The following is a 23,684-nucleotide window of genomic DNA, read 5'->3' on the forward strand; positions in this document are numbered from 1 at the left end:
CCACGGACACCATCCGGGGGACTTATAGGTTTGGTCATGTCCGTGCGTGCGTGTGGCATCCGTGCGTCCGTCTGTTCACGCAGATATCTCAGAGATGCCTGGAGCGATTTCATTCAAACTTGGTACAAGGATTACTTCATATGTCATACAGATGCACGTTGATTTGTTTTGTGATACGATCCAATATGGCCGCCAGGTGGCCATTTTATTACGATTTTTTTTTATGTACAGAGCCATTACTCAGGCATGTTTCAACAGATTTTATTCAAAGTTGGTACAAGGACATTGACCAATGTCATAGCTATGCACATCAATTTGTTTTGTGATACGATCAAATATGGCCGCTGTGTGGCCATTTTGTTACGATTTTTTCATGTAGAGAGCCACAACTCAGGCATATCTCAACCGATTTTAATCAAACTTGGTACAAGGATATTGACCTATGTCATACACATGCACATTGATTTGTTTTGTGATACGATCCAATATGGCCGCCGTGTGGCCGTTTTATTACGATTTTTTCAGGTTCAGAACCATAACTCAGACATGTATCAAGCGAATTTATTCAAAGTTGGTACAAGAAGATTGACCAATGTCATACATATGCACGTTAATTTGTTTTGTGATACGATCAAATATGGCTGCTGTGCGGCCATTTTGTTATGATTTTTTCATGTAGAGAGCCATAACTCAGGCATATCTCAACCGATTTTATCAAAGTTGGTACAAGGACATTGACCTATGTCATACACATGCACATTGATTTGTTTTGTGATACGATCCAATATGGCTGCCGTGTGGCCATTTTATTACAATTTTTTCATGTCCAGAACCATAACTCAGACATGTATCAAGCGAATTTATTCAAAGTTGGTACAAGAAGATTGACCAATGTCATACATATGCACGTTAATTTGTTTTGTGATAAATCCAATATGGCTGCTGTGCGGCCATTTTGTTATGATTTTTTCATGTACAAAGCCATAACTCAGGCATATCTTAACCGATTTTAATCAAAGTTGGTACAAGGACATTGACCTATGTCATACATATGCACATTGATTTGTTTTGTGATACGATCCAATATGGCCACCATGAGGCCATTTCATTACGATTTTTCATGTGCTGAACTACAACTCAGACATGTATCAAGCGAATTTATTCAAAAGTATTTTCATCACAGACCTAATGAAGAGGACTCTTTTCTCTCTGAGGACCTGTAATCAAAGTACCCATTAACAAATGGGGACTGTGTCATCAACGATGACTTGTTGTAAATGTCTTTCCCTCCAAAATTCAATTATACATTAAAAATGTGCACACCAACTGTTATATCTCTGTCTTTCCTCCAGTTGATATGAAAACACTACATATATGAATTAAAATTGACATATTTGCTATCTCTTTGCACGATTTCTCATTTTATTAACAATGATAGCCACCCGTCGATTCTATTCAAGATGAGGCTGCAAAAAAAACATTAGGGATCGATAACATGCTATGATTCGATCTCACTTTTACGGTCACGCCTCGCAAAGTTGGTGACATAATTAGATCACTTGTAACAAATCGCAATACTCTGAATGTCCCGTACAGTCAAAGAGAGTTGATCTTCGATGTGAAGGAGATGCAAGTTGTCTTGTTCTATCAACTGAATTATAACGAGTGGTGGAGAATCCGAGTACGAGGCAAACTCAACGAAGACACTGAAAACCGGCAACCAGCCACGATGACAATAACAAGAACCGAATATGACGAAATGGTGCTCAGAATATTGGACTATAAAACTTTAGAAAGGACTGTTTCTATGTCAAAGTACGGACACTGAGGGTCAACGGTCAACTCCAAGATTGGCTAGGTTCCAGCTGAAGGGAACTTTAGAACACCAACTACGTGGCCGATCAGCTTATATTTAACCTTATACTGGACAATGAGGAGCGATTGCTTGCATTGAGTAGGTACGTACATCATTGACCTTTTCAATGAAGATATCCACAAGTATCATATCAATGTATGAAACATGAATGACTCTGTGCACTGTAATACCTGACGAACTAAGTGAGAGCTAGCAACAGACACTTCCTACGCTGATATTTTACTTTTAATGATCTGTACACATATTTACAGCTACGCTATTCTGTGAAACAACCTAAGGCAATGACAAGTAATTAGACGTGCAGGCAAATGTGATGGAAACCTTAGAATTGAGTGCAGAACGTTAATTGTGAATTTGATACCACATTACATCCAATCAATGTAGTGATTTGTTTGAATGCCCTTCTAAGACCTTTCTCTATCGTACAGCGAATTTACAAACGTTCCTTACTTGCAAGATAACTTAGATATTTCTTAGTGCGATTCATATGTGATATGAATGCCCTACTACTATTAGTGTGTGTGTGTACTGTGTGATTCTACGAGTTTAATTGACTTTGATTCCTTCGGATGTATCAACTCTAATGTTAATAGGGCATTATCTAACTCATGCCCGGGCTCCATACTGGTATGGAACCATGGACAATAATTCCGTTGGACCGTTTAACGTAGCTCTTTGATTTAAAGTCCCTTCGATTCATCAGTGTGACTCGGAAACCTGGACGGAGCAAAAGTGACCGGAGCAAAATTTTATTCAATTCTGGGTTGCCATCCGAGGGTACATAAACAATGAGGGGGAATTCGTCGAAAATGTCATGGAAAAAAATGGACGTCAGGACTTGAACTTTAACAAGGTGAAAAAACACTTGCCCCGAATAAAATAACTAGTGAAGGTACAGGTCGTCTCTGATCCCGGCAGACAAATACTCTCCGCCAGTCCGACAAGAAATTTACTTCAGGTAGTTCACATGCCCGGTAACGTTTTACCTGTTGCAGGGCAGGTGTTTATTTCCTTCTCTGCTGGATAGAAATCTCCGTCTTTTCGAAAATACAATACGACTAAAGGTATGCAGTACTAATTACCTGTTTACTTATCTCGGAGTAAAGTCCCCATTTTATGTGATATATAACTATAGATGCACTAATGTCGACCGGAGGGGTGGGACGGCTGTTGCTATTACTATTTGTTTGTTTACGCTGCGTCGCCTACACAGTGACCATACCCTTATTCTCATTCCGAGAAGGCTATGGTCCGGTCGTGTGCAGCCCACGCATGCAATGGCCACGTCTTCGGGTATTTCCAGCGCACATTTTAGGTCCCTCGTAAGTGTATGAGTCACTCATACATGATGTAATGGGGCTGATTTATAACAATTATAACGTTACCGCCTATGATCAGAGGTGGTAGCAGTCTATGCTACGACCAACAAGTGTCCCGTAATGTCTGCTGCTAAATGCTTCTGGCCAGCTGCCAGTGTGATAATGCCATGTAAAGTTTGAATCTTGGCTAACGAACAAGAATCACTGAGGCAGGTGTCATCTGTTGGGGAATGCCTGGGGTATTTCCCGGGTTACCGACTTTCGACTGTCATAGCAACCTGTCAAGCGGCCTTGGGACAATACATTCAAGTCACTTTTATTACAAAGGCCATTAAGATTTACGAAGTACTGAACAGGTAGGCATTCAATCTTGTGTAGCCACCTTTAGTCGTCAGTTTATAAAGTGTGCAATGATGAATTATTCTTAAATTAGGAAATAAAATAGTAAGATCTGTCATCGTAGTTTAATTTATTTACCTCATATACCGTACTTTCAAAAACCATGGATGGGCTCGATCTGAACACTTAATTCAAGATGCAGCCATGGCCGTTTATTTGAAACGCTATGGCGCGACTAAGATCATAAGCTAATGATTTGTAAGATCTATTTCATTAATTTTCAGTGGCGCTCACCGTGTGTGCTTATCACCTGTGGATTTCAGGACAATATCCCCAACCCCGCTATTTGTTGGTTACATGGTGCCGTATGAATTGTCGGCGGGTTAGAGGGTCCAGTTGTTTATAAGTGTAGGTTTATTTGGACAGAACGGCACAATAATAACCGGCGAAGTGGAGAGAACAATTGTAAGGTAAGATTTGTACTTTGGTCTGCATTGTTAGTTCCCTATCCGATAAAGCAATGAGTACTGAATTAGACTAGGTATTTCGCAATTTCGGCAACAACTGAGACGTTTATTGTCATTTGCTTTTCAAAGAAAAACTTCTGACCAATCGTAATAATCGGAAATTATTTCCTTATCTTTGTCAAGGTCAAGTTACGTTAACGGTTACGTTCATTTTTTATCTGATGACGTCACTGAATACAGCCTGCAATACATAATGGTTTATACTAGGTACACTTACTGTTATTACTCATCGATGTCCATCTGTCTTGTCTGAGATCCTAATATACAGCATAAAAGTTGGAGATTGCGACATTTTAATTCGTTTTGAAGCACAAGAACTAGCCAAGCTTACATACGGCGACACTTACGCGTAAGGGGTAAACTTTTCGGTATCGTTACAGATCTCATGGGAAAGGTTATCGACATACATTTTTTCACTTCCCGATATTTGACACCGTTTTCGGGGTAGTATGCTTTCAGTTAGTTTTGATGAAAGTTACTATTTTTCGGCATACAATCATTTGATATTTTAACAAAGTAGCCGAGCTGCAAAACGGCCGATTTAGCATTGCATCACCCCTCTCCAAATATGCAATGCTGGTCGCCTATGACCAGGAAGTAGAAGGCTGGGTTATTATTGTTCAGCAGTTTTCTGCTGTACGTCGGCTTGCACTATTATACGTACTTGTAAACAACATGTCGTAAACAACGACCCTTGCTCGTTTGAACTATGACCTCGAGGCTCTGGGTACTGCGAACTCACACAAGTTCACAGTGAGTGCCTGCGAGAAACGTGATGGTTCTGTGGCCCAATTTGACAATGGTACTATAAACGGTCTCTGTTTACTTTTAGACAAGCGTACTCAAAAACATATGACTCATTCGCATACATGCCACCGTATCTCTTTGATTATAAGGCGCCTGGCTGCTACAACCACCTTTTTCCACGAAATTGTTTGATAAAGAGCGAGGTCATAATATGGGCCGGGTCAAACGCCAACCGACTGAAATGTGCATAAATGAAGGATGTATTGTGTTGATCCAACCGTGTACATGGGTGATATGCCGTACCGGTCAGTGTCATATGGCGTTATCAGTCATAGTATGTGTTTAAAAAAATCATTAATTTAAGATAAACAATTGGTATTACTACCATTACTGAATACTTAAAAAGCACCCTACTGCACTTGAACTTATCCTAAATGGAAATTAGTTTTTATGCCAAACTCAGGCAGTTGTAGTTAGCTTAAAGACCCTCTTATTAATACATTTATGATCATAAATATTCTTGATCAAAAATTTTATTTCAGTCATTATTGTACACTTACAAAAATACCGTACAGCACTATAATCCTAAATGATGATAAGTAAGCTTATTTATATCAAATTTACCCAGCTGTAGGCAGACCCCAAGAAATGTGGTCGATATTCACAGCAGTAGCGCGGTCACAGTAGGCCTACTGCATCGGCGAGAAAGACTCTCTGGACAGTATGCTGCAAAAGGAAGCGGTTCGACTCCCAACAGCGGACAGGCTTTCAAACAACTAACTCACGTTTTCTTCACTGCTGCTTCTTGATGTCCAAAATTTCTACCGCATTGGGGCAGGTCGATAGGTCAGGCATCGAGCCGGCCTGGTCTTAGACCCTCGGTTGTGCGACATGTAATTTCGGTCCATTCCCATTCCCATTCAGACGACATACATGTATCAGATTTGCATAGATTCAAAATACGCGCGTCACACTTGCATGACGTTGGGTGTCAGGTAGAAAGACCATGAGCATCATTAGGTATGCTGACATCATTAACAGAACGGCCAATAATCACCGAGTCGTGTAGCTGTAAAAAGACTGGTCATCTTAGGATGTCACATACCTAGCACAGTCGTGTACATCGAAAATGTCCATTTCTGTGCTATAAAAATAGAAACATTGTACTATGAAAAATGAGCAAATCTTCCCATACGCTTTGTTAGTCCCGACGGACACCGTCCGGGGGACTTAGGTTTGGTCATGCCCGTGCGTCCGTCCGTGCGTCCGTCCGTTCACGCAGATATCTCAGACATGCCCAGGTCAATTTCTTTCAAACTTTGCATATAATATGGATAGTACCCTACCCCATACAGATGCACGTCGATTTGTTTTACAATGCGATCAAATTTGGCCGTGTTAGAGGACTTTTTAGTTTACACCTCCATAGACTCCCATGTATAAAGCAGTTCTCCATAGACTCCCATGTATAAGGCAGTTCTCCATAGACTCCCATGTATAAGTCAGTTCTCCATAGACTCCCATGTATAAGGCCAAGAAAAATAAAAATTTAGTTTCTCATCGTATTCATATTGCAAAAAGGATGCAGTGACACAGTTTTTAGTCCCACGGATGAAGTCCAGGGGGCTTATAGATTGGGTCATGTCTGTCCTTCACCCATCCTTTCGTCCATCAGTTCACGCAGATATCTCAGATATTTTGACAAAATGTCACGTGACCTCGGTGACCTTTGACCTCAAATATACATATTTGTCCATAACTCAGTAACCACAAGTGCTACACCCTTCATATATGGTATGATGGGACACCTTATGACGCCACATATTGTACCTCATTAATTATGTGCATATCTAGTTTTGAGCGAGCCAATAGAGCTAGAAGTCTGATTTTTGGTATATAGGGATAACTTAGCAATACAATTTTTTTTGACAAAATGTCACGTGACCTTGGTGACCTTTGACCTGAAATATACATATTTGTCCATTACTCAGTAACCACAAGTGCTACACCCTTCATGTATGGTATGATGGAGACCTTATGACGCCACATATTGTACCTCATTAATGATGTGCATATCTAATTTTTAGCGAGCCAATAGAGCTAGAGGTCTTATTTTTGGTATAAAGGGATGACTTAGCAATACAATTTTTGACAAAATGTCACGTGACCTTGGTGACCTTTGACCTGAAATATATACATATTTGTCCATAACTCAGTAACCACAAGTGGTACACCCTTCATATTTGGTATGATGGGAGACCTTATGACGCCACATATTGTACCTCATTAATTATGCACATATCTAATTCTGAGCAAGCCAATAGAGCTGGATGTCTGATTTTTGGTATATAGGTATAACTATAGGATAAAAGTTTTTGACAAATGTCATGTGACCTCGATGACCTTTTACCTAAAATATACGTTTATGTCAATAAATAAGTAACCACAAGCGCTATGTCCTTTATTTAGTAGGATGGGAGACCTTATGACAACACACGCTTTACCTCATTAATTATGCACATATGTAATTCTTGGCAAGCGAATAGAGCTAGAGGTCTGATTTAGCAATACAATTTGTTTTAAAAATGTCAAGTGATCTCGATGACCTTTGACCTTGATTTTACATATATAATATATATATATATATATATATATATATATATATATATATATATATGCATATCTCAGTAACCACAAGTTCTATACCCTCCAATTTTGATAGGACATTAGATCTTAAGATGTCACATCTTGTACCTCATTTATTATGTGCATATGTATTTCATGGCTGGCCAATACAGCTAGAGGTCCGATCTTTTTTCCCGATTTAGAACCATAACTTAGACATGCCTCATGTGTTTCAAATTGGGAACAACGACGTAGACCTATGTGCCCATAGATCTCAACATATACACTCCAGTGATACTTCTTAATGACCACATTTCCCTGCCCCATCAAGACAAATACTCCTATTACAAGTGGGGACTGTGTCATTGTCAATGACTTGTTTTGTTATCGTAACGTTGTTTTCGACGGGTCAGGTCAAGAGGTCAAGTGTAGTCAGAGTTCACGCACAAGTCGAGTGTTGCCGATTAGTACTCGTTTTACTTGTAAAAGGAAGGGGTCGTCGGAACTCCATTCAGACCCCTACGACCGATGCAAACACTGTATCAAGGGTACGTTGGAGATTGATGGAAGTTAAAACTTGTTTGGAATATCGTAAAATTTAAATGTTGCAGCTATGTTGACGTGATGCATCTAGATGTCACGCATGGACTACATTGTTTGTAAACAAGAAAATCGCACACGCTCAGTTCCGACGACTCCCATCTTAAAAAGAGTGGCTCTCAGGATGAGGTCGATAATTATATCATGACTGACATGTTTGCCACAATTGTGAAGTAACAGTTTCGACCTAAATATTTTCTGTGGCAACGTTATCTGTAGGTAAACTACATGTACTTCCATGACATTAATTCGTTGTATTATTTCAAATGGCTGCGTGTCATTTGAGAGGCAAAATGTCTAAGTAAGAATGGTAACGCCGTTCTTGCCGTAACACTGTGGTATTTAACTTTAAGCCCCCATCACACGCGGCAGACAATATCATGCATGCCGATTCTATTTGCCTTTGTGCGTCTCTGTCGATTCAATATTCAAAGAGAGAGACATCGTGTCGGAATCAAATCTGGTAGGACCCTGTACATGGACAATGTTTAGTAGGTGTGACATACATAATTAATAATATCATGCAATACTTCATGAGTCATATATTGGTCACGGTCGTTGGGCTGTTTCTTGTCAATGATATTGCTAATTTGTGTACTTACGAAACTTTGACAAGTATAAATAGGACCTATAAGTTATATCTTATGACATCACAAAATTTAATAAAATGTATAAGGAAACGAGTTGTCGGTACTGGACATTCGGATTTTGTTGTTCACAAACAATGTATTTCATAATACTATTTATCACTTACTTCATTGACATTATCACCTCCAGGTGAGTTCTAAACCACAATGCAATGGCTAACGTAACAGTTGATCCATTCGGCGAATATTTAATAAGCCTTTCAGAAGACATCTCCACAGGTAAGCATTTTTTTCAAAACTTTTATTCAGTGTATATCTTACACTGTAACAAAATCGAAACGCTGAATGTGAGTTTTGTCCTATGTGTCCTGTAATAATTGTGTATGTTTCAGTGCATTTTGCATATAGGGAAATAGAATATTTCGGTAGAGTAATCGTAGTATGTATGAAGGATGTAATGTATAATTGAATGGTAGAGTTGACTTTTCAGATCCTCAGATTCAGATCCTCAGATCCTCAGATTCAGATCCTCAGATCTCAGATCCTATAACTTCAGATGCAGATTCGAATTTACAAGCCTTTTACAATACCCGTATTAATAGTATGATTGCAATATTAAATTTAATAATTTGAATATGACATGTACAAAGCAGTTATGAAAAAAAAAAACAAGTCTACGTAAACGTTTTCGCTCAACAAGTTTCAACGAACACGGGTCTACAATTACAGATTAGCTAACTTGCTTCTTCCTACCCCTGAATTCTGATTTATCCCGGGGTCACTGGCCTCCAACATGGATTAGTGATATTCCCTCGCCATCAATATTACGAACGATGGTAAAATACGGACTGTCGATAGCCAGCATTTACATGATCGTCGCGGTCTTGATCGTTCGATCGCGCGCGGGTGTGTTTATCTCTATGAGGGAACGTTCACGTGATGACATAACAAGTGGAATCATTGCGCACCCTGTCTTCGACGGATGACGTTCTGATTCTGAGATCGAAGTTTTTAAGTTCAAGATTCAAAATAGAAATCAAATAATTTCTAAAGCCTTTTCAAACGTAAATTATATTTTATTTATCAGTATATTTCATTAAACTTTGAAAATTGTGAAATTTTAATTATGAATCTGCATCTGAAGTTATAGGATCTGAGGTCTGAGATCTGAGGATCTGAATCTGAGGATCTGAGGATCTGAATCTGAGGATCTGAAAAGTCAACTCTACCATAATTGAATCTCTTTTCGAGGCACATTTATTTTGCACTAGATTTACTGATCATTATCTCACACAACTTTTGGCGACATTTTGGTGATATTTTAGGAAATATATTCGTCTACCTTGACGTCGAAAACGTCGAAGGGCTTCACAGGACCGGGTAACCATGGAAACCGGTCAGTACATCGTTTACCGGCCCGCTAACTCCCCAGATGTTCCTATTCAAGTCAATGAAATGTTTTGCACTCACATCGAGGCATGTAATTAAGACTGAAGATACATAAATTTTGACGGTTACACATGATATATTATGTAATTGACGAAGGAAATGACAACCAAATGATCGAATAACTTTCCTTCTTCATGTTAAATTTTAGATCAATTCAAAACATTGGTCGAACATGCAAAGAATCTACGGCCTAGGCCGATAACAGTAAGACAAACTGAAAATTTTGAACAACCTCTCGACTTACTAAAGGCACTGTGCAGTCATGGTCATCTAGATGAGCACAATTGCGATACCTTGGTGTATCTTCTTGAGAAATCGAATTGCATAGATATCGCTAAAAAGGTCAAAGCTAGGTATGCAAGCGGATTTACAAGAAGAGTTCCAGACCAAGGTTCTAAGGATTCACAAGGTAAAACTGAGCACGTTATGGATATCATATTTTTCAACATATCATTTTGCTTATGCGCCGTCTTACAAGTAATTATCGATCCCGTATGAAAGCTTATCTGTAGATTCAATGCCCGACGACAGTCATCGTATTGATTGACTAAAACCATTTTAAGTCATTTCGGGATAGACACCTTTTCAATCCATTTTGTACAAAGCGTTCATTAAGTTTTATCTAGAACTCTTTGAAAGTGTTGCAATCACGAAAATTAAGCCTCCTGCAGTCTCTGGTAGCTTAAAGCAACATCGGGTATCATTATATTCTTACTTGCCCAAATTTTGAAATAAGATTTATGTAATTTTACAAAGACGGATAGGATTAATTTACATCCTCAAATACAGTGGCCTTGTTTGCACAGATGCAATATGTTAATGTTTAAAAGTTGTCAAAATGTCCTTAACACAGCCACATAGTGAATCCACGACTATCTGTGACACATCCACTACTACCGGTATCTAGGTATCTGTAGTCTGCAACTGTATTCTGAATAAATCCAATAAAATTATTTGTGCAGTATTTTGATAACACTCAGTAAAACACTTTCTTGTGATTTCCTCGACTAAGTTGACGGTGAAGCACTTTCGACAGAACAAGCCATTGCCATGTCGGTACAAGAGCCAATTTCTCCCACGCCTGACATACATTCCATGACAGAGGAAGAACAGATTTCTTATGCAATGAGGCTATCTCTATCATCTCAAAGCAGCAGTAAGTATACATAAAATGCCATATTAGCAGCAAGGATTATGAAATACATTTTGTCAGCTAATTTTATGTTACCTGATCAAGTATGATGACAGGTCAACTAGAGCTGCATTCCTTTCTTCAAAAGAAGAAAAAAGAGCCATTTCATTTTTAAATGATGTTTCCATCTTGATGTTTCTTGTATGTTGCGATTGATAGAAGATGAATAAAGATTTCGGGCAATTTGCCCGAGATCTTTATTTTATTGTTTCGACATGTTAAAATAATTCTCTATTGTATTAATAATCCTTTTCAAATTCTATCAACAGTGCTCAATGTCTATAAGTTGAAAATATCTGCAATAATTGAAATAAACATTGGGCATGTCGATATATCGAGGTTGATTTCACCCAAGGCAAGAAAGAGTGAGCGATCTGAGCGTCGATAATAATAATAATTGGTTACATAGCGCACATTATTATTACCCTGGTCACTGGACCTAATATGATACAACACAGCTCCCTGGGGAGATCAACAGCTCACATGTGCAGCCAATAAGCGCAGCAGAGCTAAACACACACGTTACAACCACTGTCCTACCAGGTACCCATCACTCATGGGTGGGGAGAAGCAATGAGGAAAAAGTGCCCTTAAGGACACAACACCATAACCATGCTGGGGCTCGAACTCACCATCCAGTGATCGTGCGTCCACTGCTCTAGCCATTGGCCCATGACGCCTTCACATAATAAGACAATCTTTCTGTTATACCAACATAACAGTTTCATATAAATAGTGACAGTACTCTAAAAACGATGGAAACTTTCATTTCGGAGTTCTTGAAGTTATTTATGGCAAATTAAGTGTTCTATTATTACATCAATACAGAACCAAAACACAACTAGTTGTAATTGTACTCCGTCTCCATGCGAACGTTTTAGCTGTCGTGTTTATACTCGGCAAACAATGTGACGCAGTGTGTAATTTACAGCACATTCACAATTTTACGCTCGTTTTCTCATATTAATTCCAGATATGGTCTAACAATTGGTTGATTTAAGGATGTACGAGTGGTACGCGCGCGTGGAATTTGTCACTTCCCATAGGATTACATTGAAATTTGCTGGAAAATCAATTTCTACTAATGTCATTTTCATGAAAATTTGCACAAAGCTCAGTCCAGAGAAATAAATAATACTGATCAAATAAAATTATATGGTCACCGCGCTAAATTTTGAGATAAACAGCATTGAATTATTTCGTCCATAGAAAATGCATTGGTGAAAAAATGCTGACTCAGCATTTTTTCTCACAAATGGCAAAATTCATGGTCATTTATCTCACAAACGAGCACGGTGACCCCTATATTTTATCATACATTTTGATAATACTTACAAAGGAGTATCCAAAAATTGACAATTTAGAGAAATGACATTACTTTTAATTTTACCGATCGTACATCCTTAAGGGTTAATCACTGAAACTCTCTTAAGTTACAAAAATGAGTGTTTCAATACGGAATCACTAAAGAGACAATTTACTAGTTTACTGCCAAAACACGTCCGTAAACAATGATACCTGTGACTTCATGGGCTAAAATGTGAAAAGTATGATTTTCCTTGCAACTTTCCAACGAAATGTACGTATATATTGAACACGATTGCTGAGTAATTTTGTTTGGTTTCAGGCGACGCAGACGCACGCTTGTTATCCTATAGGGAAGGCAGTAACCCTTCTAGTAAGTTTCTTATCAAAATCACAGAAATGTATTAAAGAAATGCTTACACTATTAGTTCTGTTGATGGAGAAATATTTAAATAAATGTTCCCTTCAATGATTTTTTTCAAAACATACTAACTATGCGTCTTTATTGCTGCAAAGACCTAGGCTGGCACATGATCTCACTTTTGGTTTACCCCTCATCATAACGTCAATGGCGAATCTCCAACTGTAATATAAGCAAAAGTGGGTTACGTAAATTGTGTGTTATTTCTTTCTGTTGAAATTTACATGGTGATATTTCATCGACTGAGGTTTACACTAAGTCCTGAAAACGACATGGAGCGAAATTTCAGACACATATCTTACTGCCTTCTCTTATTTGCCTAGGTTCATCAGCCTTACTTATCTGTAACAAATGGAATAATGGTTTGGATCGGGTAGCTATTGTCAATCAGAGTCTTGCTACTCAATTAGCAGAGAAAGTTCCAACATATTCTACAATGTTGGAAGTCAAAGATTACAACATCACTGAAGATAAAGAAACGGGCGTGAGATTGGTCAGTCCTAATAAAGAGGTTGTGAATCGACTTCCCAACAGGGCGCCAAACATCGAATGGCTTTTGGTCAGCCATGCGAGCTATTTCAGTCACTTAAAGTCTGACATTCCTGGTATTAGTCTCGTGCTAGGACATTTTGCAGTAGATGAAGACAACCAACATCTGGCCAATGCAGGTTTGACAATCACGAACGAAGTTGCTGGTGGTTCGCAATTCTTTTTGTTTAACCATGAAATTGGAGAAGACTGTGGAAAAATCGATGTAGAGAACAGTGCTTGCAAAATCGCAAGTGAGGCAAGCGCCATCTTTTCTGTTGGTCCATATGTGTATGAGCACTACCGCACTAAATATCAGGCTTTGAAGTCCGTCGAACATGTGTGTTACTATCCCGATCTGAATAAGCAGTTCTCAAAGACGATGGTGCAACCATACAGTGGCAGTCATAAGCAAATCCTGACAATATGCAACGTAAAGTCAAAGGACGACTTCTGTAGATATGATGTGGTTGCAATGGCAATGGGGAAGGTTGGAAAGCAATTCCATGGTGTGCATGAAACAGTTCCTGTTTGGAAGTTGTATGGTGTAAATGAAAGAATCAGTGATGACTTCAGAAAGTATCTCATCGCAAAATCACAGTGTGGACACCTGAACATTCCGGCACCATACTCAAACGTTTCTCTGGCTACCTTAAAGACTGCAATTCAGCAAAGTGTCTTGCTGTTAGCACCAGAGAAGAAGGATCCATTCAACTTTGCGGCATATCTCGCTATGCAGGCTGGTCTTCCAACACTGGTTCCTAGCTGCTCTGGCATCAATGTTTTCCTGGATAGGCTCTTTCCAGGGGATGACTACAGCGATTACTGCAGTGTGGACACAGGATTCTATGGCAACACAGCAGAAACGGACAGTAAAAACTGGTGTGATAAAATCATCAGTAGAATCAACCCTAGGACATGTGGTGTTGCCTTCAAGAGAGCAGATGAAATTAAAAAGAAGCTGGTCGACAACCCTGAGATTTTACAGTCTCAAAAGCAATTTATACAGAAGTGCCAGGAGGTTTTGAGGTTTCAAAATCGTAAGTGACTTCTAATAGGCCAAACCCGGAATTCGAATCGACCACGGTACAAACAAAGCCATGTGCGCAAACGCGCATAGACGTACGTGTATTTCCATACGCGCTAGTACACATGTGGGTTTGTTTGTACCGGCATCACGTGATTATTTGGGCGTACTGAGTCTGTAGAACGCATCGCGTCCTTTTTATTCCGGAGTAGAACCATTATTGTTAAAATTTAGAATCAAATTGAAAACATACAGGCGCTTGAATACAGCTCTCATAATCACACTCATTTTCACTTGCTTGTTTTGAATTACAGCTCGCCTGGCCTATCTGTCTTACTGTTTTAGGTACATCGGCATATTTCATGAATTGAGTGTGTGTGTGACAAATAGACAGACATATAGAGATACAAACAAACATTTATTATGACGTCAATCTATTTTAGAATTTGGCGACCAGGTCGTTAATGAAAGTATGAAAAGTCAAGAACCTCAGAAGAAAGAATCAGTACGCGAGAAACGACCTTATAGTGTTGCTGAATTGTCAAATGAACAGAGCGCCAAAGTACATCCCAACAGACGCCAGTCGGCACCAGCAGCGGATGTTTCGGGCATCAAGGCTAGTCAAGTTCCTGCTACCAGCTATGACATTAGTAGGAAATCGTCTACAGGTGACACATCTGAGAGACAGAGGACAATTAGTGCGGCCTCTTTATCATCTATTGATGACAGTGAAGAAGTCTTTCATAGTACGGAATCGCCAGTAAAGGTATCGTCTGAAAGATCCCCTTTGAAGACATTTATATTTTCCCCCAGTATTAAGTGAACAATGATGCTTATAAAGTTACATTAAATGCAATCATACTAATGCAGCCTTGCATCACAACATTAACTTTTCCGTTAAAATGACGCTTGGCCATACACATTGCTTCTGGATCAATAATTATGTGCTCGTTTTTGTATTCTATAATATCAATATCAATATCAGTCATTTTTGTTTGTTTTTTCTGTTTCAGACAACTGCTTTGAGTACACAATGGGCAAAACAACTTAGTGATCTGAAAGACATGAAAACAGACTCGAAAATATTGGAATCGGAGGAATCATCAAAATTATACAAAGTTTGCAAGAAAAAAAAGTATCTTATTGCCAGAGGGTAAATTTATTTCCTTATCTCATTTAATTGTTCATCATACAGTAAACTATGTGTAATTCAAGATATGTTGTTGTTGAAGCTGATCATTACATTCCAGTAATATTTTGTTCGGTCAATACGCAGTAACCTAAACCATATATCAGCTATGTGTGATTGCCGATAACAATTGCTTGTGCAACAATGAATAACATTTTATGTGGTAAATATGCCCTTCATGCTACCATTGATCAAGGTGTATCATTCTCTATTAATAAATGCCACCCGCGGCAAGGATTGCAGGTTCAGTCTGACTGATACGTTTTGCATTTCACGACAAAACAGTCGTTGCACTGATGCGTTATATTTACATAGTAGTACTGCAGCCAAGCACATTGGTGACTCGATCAATGTGAATTTGTGTTATAAAAACCTATTTCTACATCATGTTTTCGTCTGTACATTCCCATTGAAATGACACAAGCCTGTAGACGTAGCAATGTATACATATAACTTGTGAACAGAATCTGTTTAAAGACACATCGCCATGTTTGTGCGCCAGATGGAATTCAGTTAAAGCAAATCATTTGAGGATTTTCGAAATAATATGTGAAATTATGGGTCTATGACAAATCGTTTATTACCCAATGTCCCCGTACCTTGTGTGTCCTCATCATTCAGGCCATGACACTATGCAAGTAGCATCCGTGATGGGAAGACATTGGAACAGGCTATATTGTCAAAGTAATTATTTGTATCAAGCACAAATATCTCCGATATTTTACGCGATAACTTGACACCAATCACCTTTTAGATGAAATTATTCTGATATCCCATAGGTTATTAGACTAGCTATTACAATATGCACCTTCATAAATTAAAAGATTCCTTTATCCATTATTCATCACACAATTATTATTTCGACCATTGTTGACTATCAATCTGTAACTAATTGACTATTTTACTGCTTCATGACAGTGTAGTAAAAGCAGAGTGTGCATGAAAACCCAATAATACTTACTGTATTTACATGGATTATTGCCTGTATTTTTGATAAAGAGTGCATATACAGATGAATACAGTCAAGAATCCATTTCTTGTATTCAGCAAGCCTGTATTTGTGTGGATTCATGTGAATTCACATGTATTATTCTATAATACAGGCAACTCATTAGTGTGAATTTATCTGTATTATTGCGTTTTTGTGCAGTGAGAGTGTTCTTGGTCGTTTGCTAAACATGCTCCACCGATGACGAAACTCTTATTGAAATCTAATTCAGTTTATGATTTGTTTTTTATCAGGCAAGATGGCACAAAAGTTTACTTAGGGATTGATATGGAACAGCAATCTGGGGTTGCTGTAAAATGCATCAATAACGATTCAGAGCTAGATGCTAAGGATATTGAATCTACCATGTCCAAGAATAGCATCATTAAATCACATAGCAATATTGTTCAATACCATGTAAGTATGAAATCTTTTTGTACTTTTGCGTTTTCAAACTTATATGGAAGAATTTTTCACTAGGTGAAACGAATTTGACAATTCAAACAATTTCCTTTTAACATATTTTACTTGATATTTTGCCTGGCAGGATTTTATTGCAGATGATGACTTTCTTTACATTTTGATGGAACTATGTGAAAGAACATTGGATGAGTACTTGAAACATGAAAAAATGCCACAAAAGAAGAGAAAGAAAATAGTACTTGACATGCTGAATGGTCTAAAGTGTTTACATGATGCAAACATTGTTCATAGGGACTTGAAAGTAAGTGCATAACTTGTCATTGTGTTAGTGTAAGCAGTTCTTGGCTTTTTAGCAGATTCATTCTTGACCAGCCCCGGGCAAAATTATCAATTGAATTTCAATGGCTAGTTATCAGGGCTTCTTTATTTACCTTATTAGAAATAAGTTGGTGCTTTCAGGGTCTACAGACTCCTAAGTTAATCTACCTGAACACTGGCCGCGGAAAAGGTAGTTTTATTAGGTCAATGTGCATTTGATGTTATGTGTTAAGGCTGTATTCACTTACACGTGGGAGGGGTAAAGATTCAAGGAAGCTATCTTTGACTTTAACGAACCATCTAACAAACTCAAAATCCTTTCAAGGACCGCCCAAAACTCATAACAATCTTGATATTCTCTTTTCCAATTATAAATTACATCTTCCGTAAGGAGGCTTTGGTGTTGGGTTGCACATTTCAAACTTGCGCGTGATAAAACACTTGGGACTTTTTCTGTTGAAGAGTAAAACTGGACACTTGAAAAATAAAAAAACTATCTACTTCTCTCTCCTGTCAACATGTTAATTCATGATGAATGTATGCAAAAATTATATCAAGCATTATTTCTAAAACATATTTCTATACCTTAAAAACTGGGTGAGACAGCTAGGGATAATAAACATGGTAATAAGGGTAAAGTCCATGATAATAAACTGGCTGCCAGACTTTACAAATGATTATAGGATAAGAAAATATGTGATATCTAATAGAAACATCAGAATTACTTCAGTTCTTAAACCTTAGCAAACTTATTTTCCGAGAGTCTAAGTATGATTGCGAGGTATGCAGAACCTTAAAACATTAAAAGCTACATTAGTTAAAGCAAGCCCGTAGTGTAGTTGGTAAGATATAAAAACATACTGAAAACGGAGACACCATATTTTCCCCTTTCCCTAACATTACGACCGTAAGCGAGATGAACCTCATAGCAATTAAAACTAATATTGGAAATTCTTCATTGCAGCCGCAGAATATTTTGATTGGTTGTGATGGTACAGCAAAACTGACTGATTTTGGAATAAGTCGCCAGCTAGATATGATGAAAACCCAAAAAACCTTTCAGACAGGAGTTGCAGGCATGTTGACCATTCTAAATATTGATGAATTTTAATTAATGAACTGATTTCTCAAATCTGTCACTTATAATACACAATTGAGAATAATTGTTTTTAACTTATTACTTCAACCTTTAAGGTTAAATGAAGTTCGATCTGAATGTGTGTTTCTAAAAATGTACACATACCAGTTCGGGTTGCTTTTCCTCATCAGATTTTGCAAAAGTAGAAACGCTAGCGCTAGATGTCTTCTGTCATTATTTTCATCAGTTATTCATATAAGGTTTATGATCATGTTGTAGGTACTCCATGTTGGCTGCCCACAGAAGCAATGACGAGTGAGCATGGACTAATGGAATGTAGTCTGAAGGGTGATATCCAGGTAATAGTAATGCAACCTACAAACATTTATATTCTAATGCAGAAGAGTATGTTTCTATATTGAGATTACTGTTTTACTGCCAATAGGACAATATATTTCTGCATTAAGTTTAATTTCAACACATTTTGTTGGTGTAGCTATGCATATAAATGAAACTGTGCATTGTTCTTCAAGGTGGCGGGAATGTTGATGTATTACATATTATCCGATGGTCATCATCCCTTTGGTAAATTTGGCACACCAAAAGATATTGCAGCAACTCAACACAATATTTCTGAAGGAAAATACATTCTTTTCCACCTTGACTGTGTTATAGCAAAACACTTAATTGCTTGGATGCTCGCAAAGGAACGCAAGGCGCGACCATCAATGAAGGAAGTGCTGGGGTATGTTTTGACACACTTTACTAAAGTCATTACCTTTACGAATTTGTGTCTAGGTTAATCGCAATCATACCAATCCATAATCCGATAACACTTGGTTAAAATTCGTAACAAAATAGTTGTAAACATAGACACAAAACAGCACAGAACAGATAGTAAATAGCCGGTACACAAACAAAGTCAAATTCATGAAAGAAAGATATGTGGACCTATGGCCTAAAGACCAAGAAGTGAATGTTAATGTTTAGTGAATGTTATTCTTGTAATTTATGTCAAATCCCCATTGATATACAAAGATCCCTTAATAAATTTTTTTCACATGTAATCTCCACTTATTTCTCAATTGATTATGTTGCAGACATCCATACTTTTGGGAATACTCACATTGCCTTGAATTTATCGTTAAATTAACATCAGAAGCAGACTCCGACACAAGGTAACATAGTTAAGAAATTGCATGAAAAACGAATTTGCAAGATAAGTAGAGGGAATAGATGCTGTCTCCTTTCATAAAATTGCCGGACTAGTTTTCAGTGGCAACTTCGCCTATATAGTCATTGTATTTAAACATTATGCACACATATGCTAAAACCAAATCTGATAATCGTTTTCAAAGTAAGAGGATCATTATAAATGCAACCTAGGGCTGTACAAACTCTCAGCATGGCAATATAATATATCACTCCAAGTTATCCATGATAGATTTGTGTTTATCTAATCTTAATTTTGACAGCCAAGAACAATTCTTAAACAACAAAATATTTATTGACGTTAGTAATCCATTTTCCTGTTTTTTATTTTCGAAACAGCAATGTCCAGCATCTTCATTTAAAACAGTCGGACGAAAAATGGGTGAGAAATTGATTCAAACCTGCTCGTATATTTTCTCCTATGTAAAGCTGGTCAGAAATCCATGAAACTCGTTATAGGGAAGGTTGTAGCACCTGCTGTATTACTTTTCGATCATTTATTTCATTTTTGTTGCAACTTGAAGAAACAAGTGCACAATGATTTTCCTGAGTCAATAGGAAAATAACACCTTTCGAAACTTTGATGTTGTCAGGAGGAATGTGGCTTGCGGCACAAGTTTACGACGCTTTTAGACTGCCACTTGTATGAGTACATGTCGAAGATTTTTAGAGAAACATTTTCAACTTCTTCGTTTTATGAAAATTAAAAATTTGCTTTTTAAGCCGTAGATTTCGTACAGATTTGGCAGCTAGTTTGGAATTCAAATACCAGTAAATTTACGGTAAATTTACGGCAATATGTATTTTTGGTATCAATATTTGCATTTTAATCCCTGACGTTTATTCTTGATGTAGAAACATTAAAGTTTCTTTGGGGAAAGTTTTGGTAAAAGTTCAAGTCGTTCACTTTTAAGGCCTATACAACCATAAAACATTAACACATGCCAAGCTATATTACAAAGGTAAATGTCCTTAGGCATCTTCATTAAATGCTAAGAAAATTACCTGACATTTTTCAACAACAGGTAGAGATAGCAGCTGTTGGACCTTTCAAAAATGAGCTACCTGGCGGTAATGGTCGTTCACTCAAACATTTTCTCCAATTTGCCAAGAACTGCAATGACAGGTTTGTGAACATTGATTTTTTTGTTACCCTTCATCGACTTCATTAGCAATGCAGAGGTGTTTTCGAAGTTATGTGACATTCTAACATATAGAGAACAGTGCAAAATTTGGGAGGAGAGGATAAAAATTCTTTATGGTCGTCACGATACCGTTTTAAAAAATCGCTTGCTTCCTAGTAGTTGTTTCTTATCACAGTTCTTTCCTTTTCCTGTCAGGGGTCTCCTCGCCATAGAACTTGTGTAGGACTTGCCAGCATTAGTCGCTGCCCATTTACCCGTTTGTAAATAAATCAATCCCAACCACCCTTGTCATTATACTGATGCAAGGGAAAATTCATGCGCCAAGAATCTCTTATGCAAACACCTTTTTACATGCGCTGAGTATCTTTGTAGCTGGTCTCGTATCATTATCCGCTGAGAAAAATCAATTGTTTGAGATATATCGAGTTTATTACAGTAAACTTGTCACGAGTTTTAAAGTAAACTTAAGACAACAGAAAACGTGTCTATAATGGCAATGCTTCAGAGCTGGTTTTATTTCTTTAAACTTCCGACAGATGACCATACTTATTCAACGTGAATGTACATAGTATTATCTTGCATCCCGATGCCTCATTGTACGCCGATTGATAAAATATTATATGTATTACCTCAACAGTGCTTCTGGGGATAATGCAGCTGAGTACATCATGACTAACTTTCCAGACATGTTTATCAGTGTCTATGATGCCGTACATGGGCCAAGCACGAAGCACCAATAATCGTGCGCACAGCCATATACTGTTATTGCTACAAACGGCCATATTTGTGAAACACAAATATACCAAAACGTTGGATTCTATCAGGAATTCAACAAGGTCAATTCTATTACTGTTAAGGTTAGATTCTTTTCAAAGCCCAAAATACAATCATTCCGCTTCCTCAGGAATACCACAAGGTCAACCCATTACTGTGAATAAGAGATTATTTTGAAAATGCAGCTAGCCACACAGGCTACTATGTAATGATGTTTCAAATTACAGCATTCATATTTCTGATCCATCATAAATCACTTTCACCTATCCACACGTGCCTTATATAGAAAAATCTAATTTCATACTATGGAGGATTTCTTCACCGTGTTTTTGAAGAGTTGATGGATTTCACAGCAAAAATAAAAAGCGCTACCCAGAAAACTTTGTGAAAATTAATAAACCAGGAAACAGTTCTTGATATTAATTGAAATATGATCAAAATGTCGAGGAAAAATGACTGTTAGAACGAGATGCATTACAATTAGGGAATCTTTATTGTAATCAAACTTTTGACCAGAGTTGTAAATTTATAAGGCCGGATTTGTTATTGAATTTCATATTATAAAAAGAGCGATCTTTAGAGCTTTTCTCATGCTGTTGTTACACAAAGACTCTTCCTCTAATTTTCGGCCTTTGTTGTAATGTTGATCACAATGAAGAATATCAGATGTTTATTCAAATCATAATTTAACATAAAATTTTTGAGTAATGTGTTGCATAAAACTGCTCAATCTAGCATTGATTTCGTCATTTGGTCATTGTAGCGGCAGTTCATTTAGCTTAGCTCCACAGAGATCATCTTCTTTAATGTGTGATGAGTTGTGCTATGTGGCAGGCCTTTAATTAGTCAAACTACTCTTCACAGCACTTGTTGTGATAAACTATATATTGGAATTAGATGTAAATGAACAGCTTGCAATTTTAGAGTTGTTACAAGCTGATAAGATTAAGAACGTAGACTTAGTTGTTAACGCTACCTTTACTCAGACTCTGAATAGATGTAAAATTTTAAACTTTTACGAATACCTAAAGAATTGTGGAAAACGAAAATTGTACAAATTTTACGGATTCATGTTAAATATGGAAAAAAATTATTTATTTTCATAAATTTAGGAGGTATGTTTTATGCTACGCAGACCATCGGTGATCTGTTGTAAGCTTTAGCCCTATAAACATTCCGTATACGAGCAATTTAAAAAGGAATCATTTACATTTCTCAGAATTTTATAGAGTTAGACCTTGATTAGGACAGACATTCACACTTTTAAACGTTTATGACACGGATCTTGTAAGCTGCCTGTATAGGTTCGTTTTGAAACTGATGGAGTAAATCAAGTCTTCATCTTCACATTTGTGAGGTCATGCATTCGACTTTGTTGTGTGTACCGGTGCTTTACTGTCTGTTCTGTGCTATTTTGTGTCTATGTGTATAACTACTGTATTACCATTTTTAACCTAGTGTTATCGGATTATGGATGGGTATGATTGCGATTATTTTCGTAAAGTAATTGTTCCAAATAGAATAAACATTGAGAAAGCTGACAATGTTCCTTGGGTACGAAAGCAATGTGTAGTGCCACCTGTTATTTTTCTTTTTCATTTTGAAAGTGAGTGGTTTAAGGTTCGATTTAGCAAAGGTGCATTCATTGTAGCCAGACACTTGACAAATTTACAAGGTATTCACAGTTCTCAATATTGCAATTTGCCTTTCGAAATAAGTCTTCATAATTCGTTTCATTTACATTTTAACAGATATGTGTTCTAACATCTGTGAGAACCTGCAAATAAAGAAATATAACAAATCTAATGTTCAGTTTCTGAGAGGATATTTTGTACCTAAAGTGGTAAAAATTCAGCGACAAGACTCCAACATCCCCCGTGCTACAAGGTAGCAATGAAAACAATTGTACAATGTACACTTCTATGTACAAGATTATTCCCGAACTTAATCAGTATTTAAGCACCGAAATTCAAACACAAAAAAATTAACTGAAAATGGTTAATTTTACTGTCATC

General features: G+C 37.4%; 1 protein-coding gene across 2 annotated transcripts; it reads left to right on the top strand.

The window, feature by feature from the left end:
- Positions 1 to 3,964: 3,964 nt before the first annotated feature.
- On the top strand, positions 3,965 to 23,473 carry LOC139135543 (uncharacterized). 2 transcript variants are annotated; one of them, XM_070702984.1, is made up of 17 exons: positions 3,965 to 4,004; positions 8,811 to 8,899; positions 10,218 to 10,478; positions 11,082 to 11,225; positions 12,889 to 12,939; positions 13,311 to 14,555; positions 14,986 to 15,308; positions 15,556 to 15,695; positions 16,974 to 17,136; positions 17,267 to 17,443; positions 18,425 to 18,536; positions 18,818 to 18,897; positions 19,072 to 19,283; positions 19,639 to 19,716; positions 20,090 to 20,132; positions 20,776 to 20,876; positions 21,533 to 23,473. In XM_070702984.1, the coding sequence occupies exons 2-17, from the start codon at positions 8,833 to 8,835 to the stop codon at positions 21,633 to 21,635; spliced, it is 3,300 nt and encodes a 1,099-aa protein (XP_070559085.1). In that variant the 5' UTR covers positions 3,965 to 4,004; positions 8,811 to 8,832; the 3' UTR covers positions 21,636 to 23,473. The 2 variants fall into 2 exon arrangements, with proteins under 2 accessions (XP_070559085.1, XP_070559094.1); XM_070702993.1 differs by lacking the exon at positions 8,811 to 8,899 and having other exon boundaries at positions 3,967 to 4,004; positions 13,320 to 14,555; positions 21,533 to 23,465.
- Positions 23,474 to 23,684: the final 211 nt, after the last annotated feature.

The sequence above is a fragment of the Ptychodera flava genome, chromosome 1 (genome assembly GCF_041260155.1).
Source record: "Ptychodera flava strain L36383 chromosome 1, AS_Pfla_20210202, whole genome shotgun sequence".
Lineage (NCBI taxonomy): Eukaryota > Metazoa > Hemichordata > Enteropneusta > Ptychoderidae > Ptychodera > Ptychodera flava.

Excerpts from the sequence above, each read along its gene's own strand:
- LOC139135543 (XM_070702984.1), top strand. The coding sequence starts at position 8,833 with ATGGCTAACGTAACAGTTGATCCATTCGGCGAATATTTAATAAGCCTT. Across the intron at positions 17,444-18,424 it reads TTGTTCATAGGGACTTGAAA|CCGCAGAATATTTTGATTGG; the intron begins GTAAGTGCATAA and ends TCTTCATTGCAG. Across the intron at positions 20,877-21,532 it reads GCCAAGAACTGCAATGACAG|TGCTTCTGGGGATAATGCAG; the intron begins GTTTGTGAACAT and ends TTACCTCAACAG.